At 36.5% G+C, this 20,031-nt stretch overlaps 1 protein-coding gene across 3 annotated transcripts; it reads left to right on the top strand.

Annotated features, from left to right (window-relative positions):
- Positions 1-8,890: 8,890 nt before the first annotated feature.
- Positions 8,891-15,253, top strand: LOC117326127 (Krueppel-like factor 10). 3 transcript variants are annotated; one of them, XM_033882755.1, is made up of 4 exons: positions 8,891-8,990; positions 11,163-11,450; positions 11,794-12,367; positions 12,525-15,253. In XM_033882755.1, the coding sequence occupies exons 1-4, from the start codon at positions 8,988-8,990 to the stop codon at positions 12,842-12,844; spliced, it is 1,185 nt and encodes a 394-aa protein (XP_033738646.1). In that variant the 5' UTR covers positions 8,891-8,987; the 3' UTR covers positions 12,845-15,253. The 3 variants fall into 3 exon arrangements, with proteins under 3 accessions (XP_033738646.1, XP_033738647.1, XP_033738648.1); XM_033882756.1 differs by lacking the exon at positions 8,891-8,990 and adding an exon at positions 9,683-9,821; XM_033882757.1 differs by lacking the exon at positions 8,891-8,990 and adding an exon at positions 10,312-10,436.
- Positions 15,254-20,031: the final 4,778 nt, after the last annotated feature.

Below are 20,031 nucleotides of genomic sequence, written 5' to 3'. Positions count from 1 at the left end.
GGTGTATATATAATGATGGTAATATTTGGTGTATATATAATGATGGTGATATCTGGTGTATATATAATGATGATGATATCTGGTGTATATAATGATGGTGATATCTGGTGTATATATAATGATGGTGATATCTGGTGTATATATACTGATGGTAATATCTGGTGTATATATAATGATGGTGATATCTGGTGTATATATAATGATGGTGATATCTGGTGTACATAATAATGGTGATATCTGGTGTATATATGTAATGATGATGGTGATAGCTGGTCTGTATATAATGATGTAATATATGGTGTATATATAATGATGGTGATATCTGGTGTATATATAATGATGTAATATATGGTGTATATATAATGATGGTGATATATGGTGTATATATAATGATGGTGATATCTGGTGTATATATAATGATGATGATATCTGGTGTATATATAATGATGGTGATATCTGGTGTATATATATAATGATGATGATGATATCTGGTGTATATATAATGATGTTGATATCTGGTGTATATCTAATGACGATGATATCTGGTGTATATATAATGATGATATCTGGTGTATATATAATGATGATATCTGGTGTATATCTAATGACGATGATATCTGGTGTATATATAATGATGATATCTGGTGTATATATAATGATGATATCTGGTGTATATATAATGATGGTGATATCTGGTGTATATATTATGATGATATCTGGTGTATATATAATGATGGTGATATCTGGTGTATATATATAATGATGATATCTGGTGTATATATAATGATGATATCTGGTGTATATATAATGATGATATCTGGTGTATATATAATGATGGTGATATCTGGTGTATATATTATGATGATATCTGGTGTATATATAATGATGGTGATATCTGGTGTATATATATAATGATGATATCTGGTGTATATATAATGATGATATCTGGTGTATATATAATGATGGTGATATCTGGTGTATATATATAATGATGGTAATATCTGGTGTATATATAATGATGGTGATATCTGGTGTATATATAATGATGGTGATATCTGGTGTATATATAATGATGGTGATATCTGGTGTATATATATAATGATGGTGATATCTGGTGTATATATAATGATGGTGATATCTGGTGGTGATACAATAACGGAGATATATGATAAATTGCAAGGTTAATGTCCGATATTGATATAATTACGGTAATATCTGGTATGTATAATTACACGTATATGGCGGTTGACTATTTTTATCAGACATTCTTTGGGTTTACACTCTCTTTACCCCATCTTTCATGTTTTAAAAAGTATTATTTTAATGTATGTTTAGTGAAAAAAATGCAAAAAGGCGACAATAAATAGGACAGAGAGGCTAAAACCCGCGCGAGGATTTTGCGCCTTTAAAATAAAAATAGGGTATACAGAGATAGAACTCAAGGCTTTATATTTCCGCGTGTGTTACGGCTCGTCAATCGTACGTGATAATGGTCGCGTATACCTCTTCAGTTAGCATGGCTGTCGTCAAAAACACTTGATGTATTAACCTCAGACAGCTTCTCAGATTCGTCATATTTCAGTTATGGATATGGTAATTATGTTATATATGTCGAGGATGTTGTGGTTTGAAGACGATGAAACCGTGGTATGATGGCGATGATACCGTGGTATGAAGACGATGATATCGTGGTATTATGGCGATGATACTGTGATATAATGGCGATGATACTGTGGTATGATGATGATACCGTGGTATAATGACGATTATACGTGGTATGATGACGATGATATCGTGGTATGATGACGATGATACTGTGGTATGATGACGATAATACCGTGGTATAATGACGATGATACGTGGTATGATGACGATGATACTGTGGTATGATGACGATGATACCGTGGTATGAAGACGATGATAACGTGGTATGATGGCGATGATATCGTGGTATGATAACGATGATACCGTGGTATGATGATGATGATATTGTGATATGATGGCGATGATACTGTGGTATGTGACGATGATGCAGTGGTATGATGACGATGATATATCGAGGTATGATAACGATGATACTGTTGTATGGTGACGATGACACTGTGGTATGATGACGATGATATCGTGGTATGATGACGATAATACCATGGTATGATGACGATGATACTGTTGTATGATGACGATGATACTGTGGTATGATGACGATGATATCGTGGTATGATGACGATGATAATGTAGTATGATGACGATAATACTGTGGTATGATGGAATGATACTGTGGTATGATGACGATGATATCGTGGTATGATGACGATGATACTGTGGTATGATGATGATGATAGCGTGGTATGATGATGATGATAGCGTGGTATGATGATGATGATAGCGTGGTATGATGGCGATGATACTGTTGTATGATGACGATGATACTGTGGTATGATGACGATGATATCGTGGTATGATAACGATGATACTGTGGTATGATGATGATGATAGCGTGGTGTGATGATGATGATAGCGTGGTATGATGGCGATGATACCGTGGTAAGATGACGATAATACTGTGGTATGATTACGATGATATCGTGGTATGATGACGATGATACCGTGGTATGATGACGATGATACTGTTGTATGATGACGATGATATTGTGGTATGATGACGTTGATACTGTGGTATGATGGCGATGATATCTTGGTATGATGGCGATGATACTGTGGTATGATGACGATGATGCAGTGGTATGATGACGATGATACTGTGGTATGATGACGATGATACTGTGGTATGATGGCGATGATATCGTGGTATGATGACGATGATACTGTGGTATGATTACGATGATACTGTGGTATGATGACGATGATATCGTGGTATGATGGCGATGATACTGTTGTATGATGACGATGATACTGTGGTATGATGACGATGATATCGTGGTATGATGGCGATGATACCGTGGTATGATGACGATGATACTGTGGTATGATGACGATGATACTGTGGTATGATGACGATGATATCGTGGTATGATGATGATGATAGCGTGGTATGATGGCGATGAAACCGTGGTATGATGACGATGATACTGTGGTATGATGACGATGATACTGTGGTATGATGACGATGATATCGTGGTATGATGACGATGATACTTTGGTATGATGGCGATGATACTGTGATATTATGACGATGATACGTGGTATGATGACGATGATACGCTGGTATGTGACGATGATACTGTGATATGATGATGATGATGATGATACTGTGGTATGATGACGATGATATCGTGGTATGATGACGATGATACTGTGGTATGATGACGATGATATCGTGGTATAATGACGATGATACTGTGGTATGATGGCGATGATATCGTGGTATGATGACGATGATACTGTGGTATGATGACGATGATACCGTGGTATAATGGCGATGATACTGTGGTATGATGGCGATGATATCGTGGTATGATAACGATGATACCGTGGTATGATGATGATGATATTGTGATATGATGGCGATGATACTGTGGTATGTGACGATGATGCAGTGGTATGATGACGATGATATATCGAGGTATGATAACGATGATACTGTTGTATGGTGACGATGACACTGTGGTATGATGACGATGATATCGTGGTATGATGACGATAATACCATGGTATGATGACGATGATACTGTTGTATGATGACGATGATACTGTGGTATGATGACGATGATATCGTGGTATGATGACGATGATAATGTAGTATGATGACGATAATACTGTGGTATGATGGAATGATACTGTGGTATGATGACGATGATATCGTGGTATGATGACGATGATACTGTGGTATGATGATGATGATAGCGTGGTATGATGATGATGATAGCGTGGTATGATGATGATGATAGCGTGGTATGATGGCGATGATACTGTTGTATGATGACGATGATACTGTGGTATGATGACGATGATATCGTGGTATGATAACGATGATACTGTGGTATGATGATGATGATAGCGTGGTGTGATGATGATGATAGCGTGGTATGATGGCGATGATACCGTGGTAAGATGACGATAATACTGTGGTATGATTACGATGATATCGTGGTATGATGACGATGATACCGTGGTATGATGACGATGATACTGTTGTATGATGACGATGATATTGTGGTATGATGACGTTGATACTGTGGTATGATGGCGATGATATCTTGGTATGATGGCGATGATACTGTGGTATGATGACGATGATGCAGTGGTATGATGACGATGATACTGTGGTATGATGACGATGATACTGTGGTATGATGGCGATGATATCGTGGTATGATGACGATGATACTGTGGTATGATTACGATGATACTGTGGTATGATGACGATGATATCGTGGTATGATGGCGATGATACTGTTGTATGATGACGATGATACTGTGGTATGATGACGATGATATCGTGGTATGATGGCGATGATACCGTGGTATGATGACGATGATACTGTGGTATGATGACGATGATACTGTGGTATGATGACGATGATATCGTGGTATGATGATGATGATAGCGTGGTATGATGGCGATGAAACCGTGGTATGATGACGATGATACTGTGGTATGATGACGATGATACTGTGGTATGATGACGATGATATCGTGGTATGATGACGATGATACTTTGGTATGATGGCGATGATACTGTGATATTATGACGATGATACGTGGTATGATGACGATGATACGCTGGTATGTGACGATGATACTGTGATATGATGATGATGATGATGATACTGTGGTATGATGACGATGATATCGTGGTATGATGACGATGATACTGTGGTATGATGACGATGATATCGTGGTATAATGACGATGATACTGTGGTATGATGGCGATGATATCGTGGTATGATGACGATGATACTGTGGTATGATGACGATGATACCGTGGTATAATGGCGATGATACTGTGGTATGATGACGATGATATCGTGGTATGATGACGATGATACTGTGGTATGATGACGATGATACTGCGGTATGATGACGATGATATCGTGGTATGATGACGATGATAACGTGGTATGATGAGGATGATACTGTGGTATGGTGACGATGGTATCGTGGTATGATGACGATGATATCTGGTGTATATATATAATGATGAAATCTGGTGTATATATAATGATGGTGATATCTGGTGTATATATAATGATGGTGATATCTGGTGTATATATAATGATGGTGATATCTGGTGTATATATAATGATGATATCTTGTGTATATATAATGATAGTGATATCTGGTGTATATATAATGATGGTGATATCTGGTGTATATATAATTATGGTGATATCTGGTGTATATATATAATGATGGTGATATCTGTTGTATATATATGATGATGTTGATATCTGGTGGTGATACAATGACGGAGATATATGATCAATCGCAAGGTTAATGTCCGATATTGATATAATTACGGTAATATCTGGTATGTATAATTACACGTATATGGCGGTTGACTATTTTTATCAGACATTCTTTGGGTTTACACTCTCTTTACCCCATCTTTCATGTTTTAAAAAGTATTATTTTAATGTATGTTTAGTGAAAAAAATGCAAAAAGGCGACAATAAATAGGATAGAGAGGCTAAAACCCGCGCGAGGATTTTGCGCCTTTAAAATAAAAATAGGGTATACAGAGATAGAACTCAAGGCTTTATATTTCCGCGTGTGTTACCGACTCGTCAATCGTACGTGATAATGGTCGCGTATACCTCTTCAGTTAGCATGGCTGTCGTCAAAAACACTTGATGTATTAACCTCAGACAGCTTCTCAGATTCGTCATACTTCAGTTATGGATATGGTAATTATGTTATATATGTCGAGGATGTTGTGGTTTGAAGACGATGAAACCGTGGTATGAAGACGATGATATCGTGGTGTTATGGCGATGATACTGTGATATAATGGCGATGATACGTGGTATGATGACGATGATACTGTGGTATGATGGCGATGATACTGTAATATGATGATGATGATACCGTGGTATAATGACGATGATACGTGGTATGATGACGATGATATCGTGGTATGATGACGATGATACTGTGGTATGATGACGATGATAATGTTGTATGATGACGATGATACTGTTGTATGACGATGATACCGTGGTATGAAGACGATGATAACGTGGTATGATGACGATGATATCGTAGTATGATGATGATAGCGTGGTATGATGGCGATGATACTGTGGTATGATGGTGATGATTCCGTGGTATGATGACGATGATACCGTGGTATGATGACGATGATACCGTGGTATGATGACGATGATACTGTGGTATGATGACGATGATACTGTGATATGATGACGATGATACCGTGGTATGATGACGATGATACTGTGCTATGATGACGATGATATCGTGGTATGATGGCGATGATACCGTGGTATGAAGACGATGGTATCGTGGTATTATGGCGATGATACTGTAGTATGATGGCGATGATACTGTGGTATGATGACGATGATATCGTTGTATGATGACGATGATACTGTGGTATGATGACGATGATATCTTGGTATGATGGCGATGATACCGTGGTATGAAGACGATGATATCGTGGTATTATGGCGATGATACTGTGGTATGATGACGATGATACTGTGGTATGATGACGATGATACTGTTGTATGATGACGATGATACTGTTGTATGACGATGATACCGTGGTATGAAGACGATGATAACGTGGTATGATGACGATGATATCGTGGTATGATGATGATAGCGTGGTATGATGGCGATGATACTGTGGTATGATGACGATGATACTGTGATATGATGACGATGATATCGTGGTATGATGGCGATGATACCGTGGTATGAAGACGATGATATCGTGGTATTATGGCGATGATACTGTAGTATGATGGCGATGATACTGTGGTATGATGACGATGATATCGTGGTATGATGAGGATGATACTGTGGTATGATGACGATGATATCTTGGTATGATGGCGATGATACCGTGGTATGAAGACGATGATATCGTGGTATTATGGCGATGATACTGTAGTATGATGGCGATGATACTGTGGTAAGATGACAATGATAATGTGGTATGATGACGATGATACTGTGGTATGATGACGATGATACTGTTGTATGATAACGATGATACTGTGGTATGATGACGATGATACCGTGGTATGATGGCAATGATATGGTTGTATGATGACGATGATAACGTGGTATGATGGCGATGATACGTGGTATGATGACGATGATATCGTAGTATTGTGACGATGATGCAAAGGTATCATGACGATAATACCGTGGTATGATGACGATGATACTGTAGTATGATGACGATGATACTGTAGTATGATGACGATGCTACTGTGGTATGATGGTGATGATACTGTGGTATGATGACGATGATATCGTGGTATGATGGCGATGATACTGTAGTATGATGACGATGATACTGTGGTATGATGACGATAATACTGTGGTATGATGATGATGATACTGTGGTATGTTGGCGATGATACTGTGGTATGATGGCGATGATACTGTGGTATGATGGCGATGATACCGTGGTATGATGACGATGATACTGTGGTATGAGGCGATGATACCGTGGTATGATGACGATGATACCGTGGTATTATGACGATATCATTTGAAGGTGAAAATTTAACTTAACATTGTATCCTGTCATTTTATGAAGATCAATCACTTCATTGATTAAACATGTACATACCAACCATCTGACAATCCGTGTAAAACAATGATATACTCTTATTGAGGAATTCCCTCCAGGCGGACTTCTTATATATAGTTTATATACACACATCCTATGTTAAAATGTTTTCCCATCAGTCCACAACATATATAGCCCTTTAGGACTATATATCCTTCGGGGACTAAAGTCATGGAATGTTACAGATACATGCCCGTTGTGTAAGCTTGTGTTTGCATGGAAAGGTCGAATTGTACATGTTTTGGATGTCACGGATTTTGAAATTTTCAAAAATATAGTTAGTGCTCACTAAACTTAACAATCAAAGGGGCAGTATTTATTTATTTATTTATTTATTTACTTTCACCATCTGTACACCGCCAAAGATGATTTCTAATTAATTACAACAGTGACTCGGCGAATAAACATAACGATATTTTGTCGTTGTTTATCTACTATACATTGTATTTGTGGAACTATTCCATGCATGTTCTATGTCTATATGTGATCGTTTGTAATTTAGTTGTGTCTTGATAATATGACAGATTGCCTCGAAAATCCCACAATGTAGTTGTCTGTACTGTCGTTATTACTACGTGACAAAAATATCTATTTCTATTTTTAAAATTAATACGCATCCAGCGAACATCTGTTTGTTATGATCCATGCAGTACCTATATTGGACCATACCGTCATTATATTACTTACTAGACCTCATATATATATATTTATATACAGAAACTGATTTTATCAGACAGCCTATGATATATCAGGGACGTATAATATATATGTCCCTGGATGTATAGATAGATAAAATATACATGTATGATTCACGCACTTTTATTATCTAGAATCCAAACATCGATAGCTGTGTGTACATATCTCAGTTGTCTAGAGAGAGTGTCGGTGTTTAATTAATAAATATCCAAATTTATCAACGACATTTAAGAAATTGAACGGTGTATGTGCCAGTCGCTCACATTTTATAACATCATACACCTTGGTTTGCGATGCTAGGAGTTTCACCTGCCGATCATGCTGCCTAAGGCGAGCTCTGATCATGATCCACACATGCTCCTTACATGTTACGAACATCTTGGGGTCACACACTTTGCGATCTTGTGCTTCTCTGGGCATAACTGTATGGCAATGTGCAGAAGAAGCAGTTAGATCAGTTTGCAATCTATATAGATGTGGACATTGAGATTTTAAATATAGTATGGTAAGTGAAATTATATAGGAGGATGAAATTTAATCCATTATTATTTTGTGTGTATTCAGGTATATATATATATAGTATTTAGACTTGAATTCAGATAGTATAAGTTATACCGACGGATTTCTTTTGGGGCCACAGTATATGTAGCTAGGTCATTTAACCCAAGATAACAGCTGAAAAAGGAATTTTGAATAGCTAGATCATAGAATTTAAGTCTCTGGCTAGATATAACGATATAAATACATATGCATTAAATTTCACAAGGTTCAAAATGAAGGGATTAATTCGACTGGAAGATGACGTATATACATATAAATAAATTGCTAGTCTTGGGTTACGTTTTAGACGCTAAAGCTAGAATCTACATATATACAATATGATAACAGAAATAAACAACTCTGATTTTTCATTTCCTTTAGATATCTGCAAGTTTTAAAATTGATATTTTGAAATACTTCTAAATCAAGTCTACAATATATAGATATGACCTTTAGCCGGTTACATAAAATTCCTTTTAATATTGCATCAGGTTGAACAGTGAGCACTACCAATGAATTATCTAACTCATAGGCCTAGTACACATCGAAAGCACGTGGACATGGTTTGTGTATCAGCCACTGATCACATGATAACTCCAATCTGATTGGTCGATTTTTACCGTGCCCCCATTTTTCATTGGTCGAGACATCCCCGCCCTCGTATGGATGAGTTAAGCACTGATCGGTGTGTTGTGATGATTATTTGTTACGCACCCAGTTCGATGATGGTTTGTGAGAGATTTCAAAGGAACTGTTTGTAGAATTTATCCAGGAATATTTGAGGAAATTCACAAAAGTAAGTATAAGGTCTTTGATAATTAACATTGCCGTTAGCCGATAGAATTCCCCCATATTCAATAATTTGCATCTCGAATATTTGACAGATCCGTACACACTCTCATCCGTTATATGGCTTATTCGCATTGGTTTCCATTGTTTTCTGATGATAAATAATCTTAATTTACAGTAATTAATAAACAGGATAAATATATTCCCCAGAAAATGCCTTTAAATACAGAGAAACTTGTTTTTCACGAAACCATATGATGTAAACAAAGACTGATTGTCTCCCCCTTGGAATAGTAGCACGCGCTGATGTAGTGATATAAATAGGCTAAATGAGGTTACAGTCCAAATTTCAAGCTTTATTTCACTAATTACAAGTGCAATACTCCCGTGATCAATGTAATATAGTTTTTATTTTGTTTTTGGATTATGAATTGCACGAAATGCATATCTACATACGCACCGGCTTGACTTATGTTACATGAGAGGGGTGTGTCGTTGACCGAGATACTCTCCACTAATGAGATTCATCGCCGAGTGTTCAAAGTCCTAGGTCGCGACCGTGTTGCAGTTCACACCGCCGCTGCGTGTCTGCATTTAGCGTGTGCTTATAACCACATATGGGGTTAGTGCATATATACATGACGTCATTTGTAGAGCTATTAATGATATGCTATTTAATTATTGTTGCGAGAAAGACAAAGCCACAATGAAAAAAATCTAACAACACTTGCTGAACACGTGAACAGGAAATGACCTCGGAGTGTTTATAAATATATAGGCCCTACGTCTATTTTTAGAATACAGCACATGGATGCTAGTTTCGTAACCAAGTGTTCAGCAATATTTCTTTTATTATTTATTAACTAAACATTGTGCAAATGTCCGTTTGACTAATTACTGGCAAGATCATCATGAATGTGCTTGCATTGTATCGGTACTTATATTTAAATGAAAATAAGTGACTATTAATTCAGATATTTTTTTTTGGCTAATTATGACATTACTTTGTTTATGAAGACTAATTTGGCTTATTGTGACATTTGGCCTGCATATTGCAACTTTTCCTAGCTAGTAATTATAAATTGTAAGTAAATAATTAAATTATATAGGCTGTGTGTAGTTGCTACAACATGTTTTGTTTCTTGGGTTTCTTTTTTTTTTTTCAAAATGGAAATAGGTTTTTAATATCAGATAATTGTTGTGAAATCAGTGAAATGTTTGACTTTTTTTTTTAATTTTCAAATTCAACTGAATTGCTTTTGAGGCTCAAACATATTTTTTGTTTATCGGATAATTAAACAAATAAACATGATGAAATAATTCATTGTATCTTCATTGAAATTTCCAGGCAAATATGGTGATAAAAAAAGGACAGGATCACATCACAAGTTGCAGTGATCCAGTTGAGCGTGATGCTGTGGAAACGCTCTTATCCATGGGCAGTATACAGATGGTCCAGGAAGGAAAGACTGACAGTGTTTCTTGCAGCCCTGCCTACACCCCCTCCTCCAGTCCCGAGGGATCTGTGTGCTCCTCGCCACCCCCTTCTCCCTTCAGCATTGGATCCTTCTCAGGGGAAGACAGCAACAGTAGCTACATCTACCATGACATGCGTCGGGATTCCAAGTTGGCACAGGTAAGCTCTTCTTGACTTACCACAGCCACAGGGGCTTGTCACGTTCCCAGAATGAAATATGTAACCCCAGTGTTTAACCCCCTAGATCAGTTATAATATTCTTGGTCAGAAGCACTTGTCAAACCCAATGTTACCTACAAGAAATCTCTCTGAATGTAAATAAATGGCATCATAATTTCGAATCATTTTGATTTACATAGCATCACCATGCATGGTTTTACAGAATTTACTGACAGTATACTCATATGTTATCTTGTAAATATAACTTTACTTTTCGTGCTCCTTGCTCAGATTTGGTCTTGATTTCTTTTCCTGATTATGCTTCATATTTATTAATTTACAGTTATTACGGGAACCAAAGCCTGTTGAAGACACTGTTGTTACGAAAGGTCGTCCTGTCTCGGTCATCGTACCTAACCACATGAGTCACGCTCGGTTGACCAACAGTCACACCTTCACTCAACCAGAACAGATTGTCTCTAGACCTAATGATGTTTGTAATTCACTCGAGAAAAATATAATTGTGAACAGTATGTCTCAATCTGATGTGATTGGCCTAAAGCCTTTGGATGGTACATCCAACAATGGTTTATCTCGACTTGTAGCTCCCTTCAATCTCAACCAATCGCAGCAGATTCCTGTCAATTTAAACGGACTTGGCTCACAACAGCCCATCATTCAGGTGATAGTTGTGAACAACTCCCAGCAGATGGCAGCACCGCCTGCCTACCGGGCATGGGTTGATAGACTTTGTCCCATTGCCCCAGCACCGCCACCTAGTGACCGTAACGGGAACCACATTGAGCAAGACCAGTTGGATCGGAGTCGCCGTAGGACTCATGCATGTACCTTCGCTAGCTGTAACAAAACTTACTTCAAAAACTCTCACCTCAAGGCCCACCTCCGCACTCATACAGGTACGAAATTTCATGCACATTTGCCATATTATCATTGATTATCATTATCTTCTATATAAAAAGAATATCCTCCTTAAAAAGTACATATTTAATCAATTGCACTGAATCAATTTAAATGATAATTTTTCATAACAAATGATTTTAATTATTTTTGCAGGTGAGAAGCCGTTCGTCTGTGAATGGGAAGAGTGTGGTCGAAAGTTTGCGAGATCTGATGAACGTTCCAGACACATTCGAACACACACTGGCGAAAAGAACTTTACATGCGAAATCTGTAACAGACGCTTTATGCGAAGTGATCATCTGCGGAAACACGCTCGTCGTCATCTGTCCGGCAAAAAGTGCAAATCTCCAAATTTTTCATCAGACATTTCACAGAGTTCCGAGGAGTCCCAAGACAGTCACCATTCGATGGACTCTGAGGATTCAAACCAACAAGGCTGTGGCTCCCCTCAGCTCATGGATACCAATCCTTAGCTGGTTCCCCTTGTATACCTATTGGAAGTTCGAAAGGTTGTTGACAGATACAAGTTGTGTTTACATAAATGGCCAAGATAGAGAGTGCAAGAGAGAGCATGTAGATATTTTCAGAGATGAAGCAAGAAAGAAGGTTTTGTACATGAAAGAAAGGTGATGGATATCAAAAGTCTGCTGTGAGTGCTTTATGTTTTGAGCAAGGGCAGATATTTTTAGATCTAAAATGTAAAATTTACAGAGTGTAAGAGAGAAAAACAGCTTGTGAGCTTGTTGTGTATTGAAAGAAAAGGTGTTTGTGTTTTGACCAAATGATGTCAATGTCCTGTTGTGAATTACCTGAGGAAATTCTTTTTATAGGTACATATATATACACAGCATGCTTCAAGGCCATAGGGAGGTCAATTACCTGATAAAGAGGCTGATTGGTATTTATATATATTTGAACAAGTAAACAAGTGGAAACTGTCGAGTAAATATCGTTTTATGGTTGACAATTATTATTGAGTCGGAACATTGAAACCCAGGCATATTTGGTTGAGGACAAAAATATTATTTTGTAGATATTTACTTTGATAATGTAGGCCTTTCTTAATTAAATTTTCCGTTTATGAATAAATGTGTCAAATATATAACTTTAAATATTAATTGTTTTTGGCAGTTGAACAATTAGTTCACATTTTTTCTATTGCATAAAAATATTATAAAAATAATATAATGTTTTTTATATGTCCTTAATTTTTTCGTTCAAATAATTGATTGTAAATTTTATTCAAGTTGCCATACTTTTTCAAGTTTTGTGAATTTTAATATCAGCAACGACTTAAAATGTGCAAGAAAAGTTCATATATATTGCTTTGATTTAATGTTTAACTTAAACAGCATATTTCTTCTATAAATTATAATAGACATTTTACCAGAAAAGAAAAGGGGATGTATCTTCACTTGAAAAAAACTGTATGTTCAATGTACAGAAAATGTGGTAAATGTTAGGAAAAAATGGCTTTAAATCATCAGGCAAGTTTATTATTAAACATTAAGTATTCTCCAGGAACATTTACATATATGGGATATAATGTAAATAATTTTTCAGCAGGCAAGACTGTCAGATTGGTCATAGCCATGTGTCAACTTTTGCGACACCTTTTTGTTAGTAAGATAATTTGTCATGAATGTGCAATATGTTTTATATTGGCTGTTGGTAATAGTATACATGTTTCTTACAGTTAATTATGATTCCTAGTCCCGTATATATTTTAAATTGTAAGATATATATACGTTATTGAGCCGGATTACAGTGTAAAAAAATTTAGTCCTTTAAAATATTTATATAATTTTAGTGTAGAAAAATTCACTCCTTGTTTGTATTTGTTCATAATACACATGCTATCTATCATACTGAGGTACTGCACAATTTGTGTTGGCAAATATATATTTTATTCCATCCCACAGGGACTTGGTAAAATTTCCAATCCACTTGGCATCTATACATGTATATGTATCATATAGATAGACTTAATGTTTGGTAATTTGTTCCAAGTCCCTATGATTAATTCTACCAGGTTAAATGAAAAAAAAAAAAAAATAAACAAAAAATTCTGATACTAAATGCTTGATGTTATAATATGACCTAAAATAAGACACAGTATTAAAATTTGACTGTTTCCAATTTGCCTTGAACATGTAATTACCAGGTACTCAATAAATTTTCACGATCAGATACAGATTAATTTTCAAAGAATATTTGTTAAATATTTAAGAGAAGGAAAATGTCCTTGTATTACATGCACAGACCTGGTAGAATTGGATGAATTCACAATACATTGTATTCAGCTATAAAATCTCTGTCATTCAGGCCATTTTACACAGCCAAGACTGCAGAAGTTGCTTTACACACACAGCTTAATGTATTATAAGGTAGAATATTTGTGATTGGTAAATGAAGATATCGTTTTGTATAAGTTTGTGTTTGTCCCACTTTACCTAGATTACTGGTATGTGTAACTTTAAAAACTCTTTGTAAACCTCAGGTTTTATTTCCTCTTTATGACAATGGCACACGGGGACCAGTGTATGTTTAATTTCCATTACTCCTACTAAGATTGGAAGTGCTGGCAATCTTTTTCCTTTATAAAATTTTACCTTATACTCAGAATGCCTTGAAACTTATTGAAAAATCATATTACTAATATTTGATATATATAATATAATGCTACAAGAAACAATATGTAATAACTAAAGAGCTTACTGTGAATACAAAACATTTTTGGCATAAATATTAATTAAACTTTGTCAGAGTGTGTTTTAAACAAAAAGCCAGCTCTTTCAAAAACGTAAGTAAAAGTTGGATGATGAGAGATGAAGATGTGTGAAATACTACATTTTACAGTCTTGATGGACAGATAAGTTTTTTTTAAAAACTTGACCCTTTAAATTGGTTTGTCTTCACAGTCATTTTGAATTTGTATACAAACTCTTAGATTTAGTTTTATTGAAAATACATGACATACTCTAAAATTTTGAAGGTTTTGAAACATATATTAGGCTTTGAATATTAATTGGAATCAATTACAAAGGAATATTTGATTATTTCATAGAAGTTATATTTTATAAAAAAAGATAGTAATGTAAATTTCTGAGGCAATAATTAACGGATACCGGTAAAAAATTAATATGTATAGATTTACAAATTGTGTATATTTCCTTCACTATTTCACATTGTCAAAAGTGTTGTTAAATGTTCATATGATATTTAAGGGTATATATTTGCCCTATGACAGCTTATTCACCACTTGTAAAAGTAGTGCTCCCACTGTTTGTAAATTATTGTGATTGTTTTAAATGCACTAACAGCAAACATTCATTAATTAGTGTATTTTGAGTCCATTCAATTTGTTTTCATTTGTAATTTTTGTATTTTATTTATTTACATTGCAATCTCCAATGCAGTATTTTTATATTTCAATAGATATGAGACAAAGAAATGAATATTTTTGTTTTATTACTTTGATTTTGAAGCATTATGGCGTTATGATGCAAGGGAGAAAAGAATTATATACATGTACATGTATTTAAAGATATAGAACCAAGAGTTACCTCCCCGGAGTAACAGTTGCTTACCCGTGACGCAAATAAGAGAAAAGTAATGAGATCCGTGCTGTCGTCAGCTGAAAGACCACAAGGCCATAATAGCGGACGTAATGCTCGTTGAATAAATAAATAAATCTGTGCCATTTGCTGTGGTATCCAAGTTCATGTTCGAGTGAGGTACACTTGTATATGGCTCCATGTGTCTTCATATATTCAGAACAACTGTCTATACATAAAGAATCCTGATAGCTACTTGAATAATTATATTCAATGAACCTTAAGCAATCAATTCCTTTATTTACTCGATGTAATATATTTAATCCGGTTCTGCTCTTAGTTTCATTCTGATTATAACATACATATATTGTGACGATAAAAACAACATTTCGAAGTCCGAATAGTTCTTGGTCTTAGAGGTGTGCTTCAATGTTCTCTATGGAAACTGGATTCATTAGCAGCAAAGAGAACAAGATGATTCAATTGCGCTATAAATAAAGAAGTAGATCGCGAGACTTACAACTTGAACTATAAGCTATTTTCAAATTTTGACTCCTGAAACTGGCCTGAAGGTAGGCTGCCCCAACACATACATGTAATCATAACTCGCTCTCCTTCCTAATTTCTCCCTTGACACTGCCTTCCTTTTGCCCTTTTGTTGCGCGTTCGCCTCTGTGAGGAAGACTTTACATGGTTTCTGTTTCTACACCTGCTTAACGCCCAGTAACTAGGAATAGGACGACTGGTTCGCCTGTTGTCTGAATATTGTAACCGGTTGGGATGTGTTGCTGGGTATATTCTAAAGTAAGCTTCAGTGAGATAGCACTATAAAGCCGGTATCAGTTACGCGTTATCACAAGGAGACAATCACGAACATACCACAGCCTCCCAAAACGCACACACTCACCACACGCATGCATCTCACATACAGGGGAGGCAATCCTTATGTGACTATGGCTGTTGATATGATGAAAATAATAATAAAAAAAAGATACGAAAATGAGATGTGACACTTTGCTCAAAAGCTTCTTAAATGCTCTTGTTTTCTATGCCAGCGGCGGTAACCGTCATGTACAGTTATGCCTTTCAGCTTCTCAGCTTGGAGCCGGACGGCTTGATGTACATTAGATTAGTCAAAACATTCTCAATTTATAGTAGACAACTAAAAACCTTTTTACCATGTACATGTATATAAAAAATACATTCAGCATTCTTGTAAGGCATATGGTTACATTCAATCCTTTTTGTGATTTGATTGAAAACGTTGAATTATACTTAAATAATTCCTTGAGAGGTTGAAACAATGTCCAAAACGCATATCTCCTTTCATCAAACACAGTTGATCTTTAGTTTAAATCTGCGCATCTGAAAATGCCGTTCCGAGACGAGAAATGCATCTTTGCCACGGGTTATCAAATTGTAGCAGACCCCTTTCAGACCAGGATCTTCCAGTTGCATATTCATGACATCATCTTTGTCTTGTGCCTCTGTGAACGTGTAACTTGTCTTCATATAAGACTCACTGAACAGCTCACATCCTGCTCAACTTATTCAGTAGGTCAAGTGCATGTTCAACTTCATGCGGATATGTAGATTTATACCTCGCTATTCCTTACATCACCGTTTTATCCGTACCTTCTGGGAGAAATCTGACCTCTGGGTTAGACGTTACCTTGTATTCCACATCTTACGAGTATAGTAACATAGGTTCTGTACACGCGTATCAATGTTCTATGAAAATTATCTAATAAACCGAGTGAATTTAAGTCGGGTGTTAGTGAACAAATTTTAACATTTGTAAGGTCCATTTTGAAACTACTATACAGGCTCCCTTCTTGATTTCAACACGTTTGGCGTCTGACATCACTGACGAGTTCTAAAAAGCCATTCCATATCCTCTCTGTAGGACATTGTTATTGGTAATAATTGATTGAAACTCCAAACCTATGATGCATGTAACAAGGCAATGCTGATTTCAATTATTGATATAGATTTGTTTCGGGATTGCCGCTCCTTCTCTAGCCTCGCTGCCGTTCTTGGTACAATGCGATGTCAAAAAACGACCCGTATTCAAACATGTAAACGTCAAAGAAATTATTTCAGGAAACCGCTAATCTAGACATTTTCCAGAACAATGTAAAGCTTTATTTCCACCGAACGAGTGCAGGTGTTAGGGACTGGAAATGCCATTAAAATTGGTGATACTGAAAGTTTCTTTCTTCTTGTCACAATCTAATTAAAGGTGTGTTGCATCGTAGTTTTTACCCGAGTTATAAATGACGAATCTTTCCATCGAAGATGTGTTGAAGAAATAATGAGTTACAACGCCCGCCGATGTACCATGACCACCGACCTCTTTCTAAGACAGTATTCAGACTAATTATGACCACAAACTAAGGGCGAATTTGTTTTTCAAGGATGTTCTCATTAAACACGACTGCGTAATGCGTATTTGGATCTCTGGACACTGTCACTAATGATGCTATAATATAAAGCACACTGTATGTTTATATTTATTTATCTATTTGTTATAACTTTTTATCCCCTGTTTGTTGTAATACTATGCTAGTCAGAGAAGCAAACGTGCTCTTATTCATCCGGAATCTTTTCCGATAATCTTCTTTCCTACAAACTGGAAGAACTCCACGTGTTTCTCAAGAGGAAGCTATAGTTTTGTTTTAAGAACCGTTTTAAAAACTTGTCTAAAACTGTAATTCAAAATCGAAACCAGATTATCTGCAACAAGAACTACGCAAAAAGAAGTCCGTATGCCAGTTTCAGCCCTGCAGGTAGGGCGTAAGAATTGTACCTGCTGCACCCATTGCATGATCGTAAGAGGCGACTAAATTTGGGATCTTATATTTTCTCCTCTTTCTAAACAACTTTCTTCTTCCTAATGTCTTCCTTGGCACTGGCTTAAGGGGAGCGTTCGTTTCTGTGATGGAAGGCTTTAGGTTCTGTCCCCGGCCGTTACATACCAGGCAGAGCCTATAAAAGTGCCTAATCTACTCCTGCTTTATTGCCACATTGCTACGGGAAAAAAAATTATAAGTGATATGGGGGTTAGACCTTAGGGTTAGATATTTCATTTTGGGTCATAGGAACGTGTCGAACTCTGAGGTTAATTTTCAATCAGAATCATAGGAATATGTGAACACCTTAAGCGTAACGCTCGGAAATTTGGGAGCGTGTTGACGACTGGTTCGCCCGTTGTCAGTATAATGTGACCGGGTGGGGTGTGCTACTGGGTGTCTTCTGCAATATGCTTCAGTGAGGTAGCACTATAAATCGGCAAAAGTTCCGGCCTATCACAAGGAGACTAACACGAACATACCACAGCCTTCCAAAACCCACATACGCACTCGCCACACGCATGCATGTCGCCCGCACGGGAGGCCGTCCTTGAATGACATTGGCTGTTAATAGGACGTTAAACAAAATAAACCAAACCAAACCAAAGTGTTGACTGGTTCGCCCGTTGTCAGTATACTGCGACCGGTGTGGTGTGCTGCTGATGGCTTTAGTATACTTGTGACGTAACACTATAAGTCGACATCACTACCACAAGGACACAAACACCAACATTACCGCAGTCAGCAAATACACACTCTCAACACATGTACTCATCTCGAATGTAGGGGAGGCCGCCCTGAAATGACAATAGCTGTTGATAGGACGTTAATCTACCTGAAACCAAATTATGCACCCGGACGTTTCCCTGTCAGTGGCACATGCAGCTTCTCCCATCTCCGTTGCATATTGTATGTGTCACAATCGTGTCTGTGCATGTGATTCTTCTTATCAAATAGTTATTGCATTAAATGTTTGTTGTCAATTTTCCTATCGATCCTACCAATTCCAAAAGACCCAACCCTTCTCAAGGTTGAATAACTTACCTTACTTCTTTAATAGCCGGGAAGTTACATTATTCCATTAAAGTACAGTTTTCAAATTAATTACGCACTATGACATTGTAACCCAAAATTTGATATAATAATCCAATTGCATCAGGACATTCAATTTATATGAACAAAGGAACAATCATCGCCTCGGAAATGACGTTATACAATTGTTCCATTGTTTGCTGTTAAAAAGTCCGTTTG

The sequence above is a fragment of the Pecten maximus genome, chromosome 4 (assembly GCF_902652985.1).
Source record: "Pecten maximus chromosome 4, xPecMax1.1, whole genome shotgun sequence".
Lineage (NCBI taxonomy): Eukaryota > Metazoa > Mollusca > Bivalvia > Pectinida > Pectinidae > Pecten > Pecten maximus.
The sequence above is the reverse complement of the archived record's forward strand: the minus strand, read 5'-3'. Positions and strand labels throughout refer to the sequence as shown.

Coding starts and splice junctions, on each gene's coding strand:
- LOC117326127 (XM_033882755.1), top strand. Junction 11,451..11,793: donor GGGATTCCAAGTTGGCACAG/GTAAGCTCTTCT, acceptor ATTAATTTACAG/TTATTACGGGAACCAAAGCC. Junction 12,368..12,524: donor CCACCTCCGCACTCATACAG/GTACGAAATTTC, acceptor TTATTTTTGCAG/GTGAGAAGCCGTTCGTCTGT.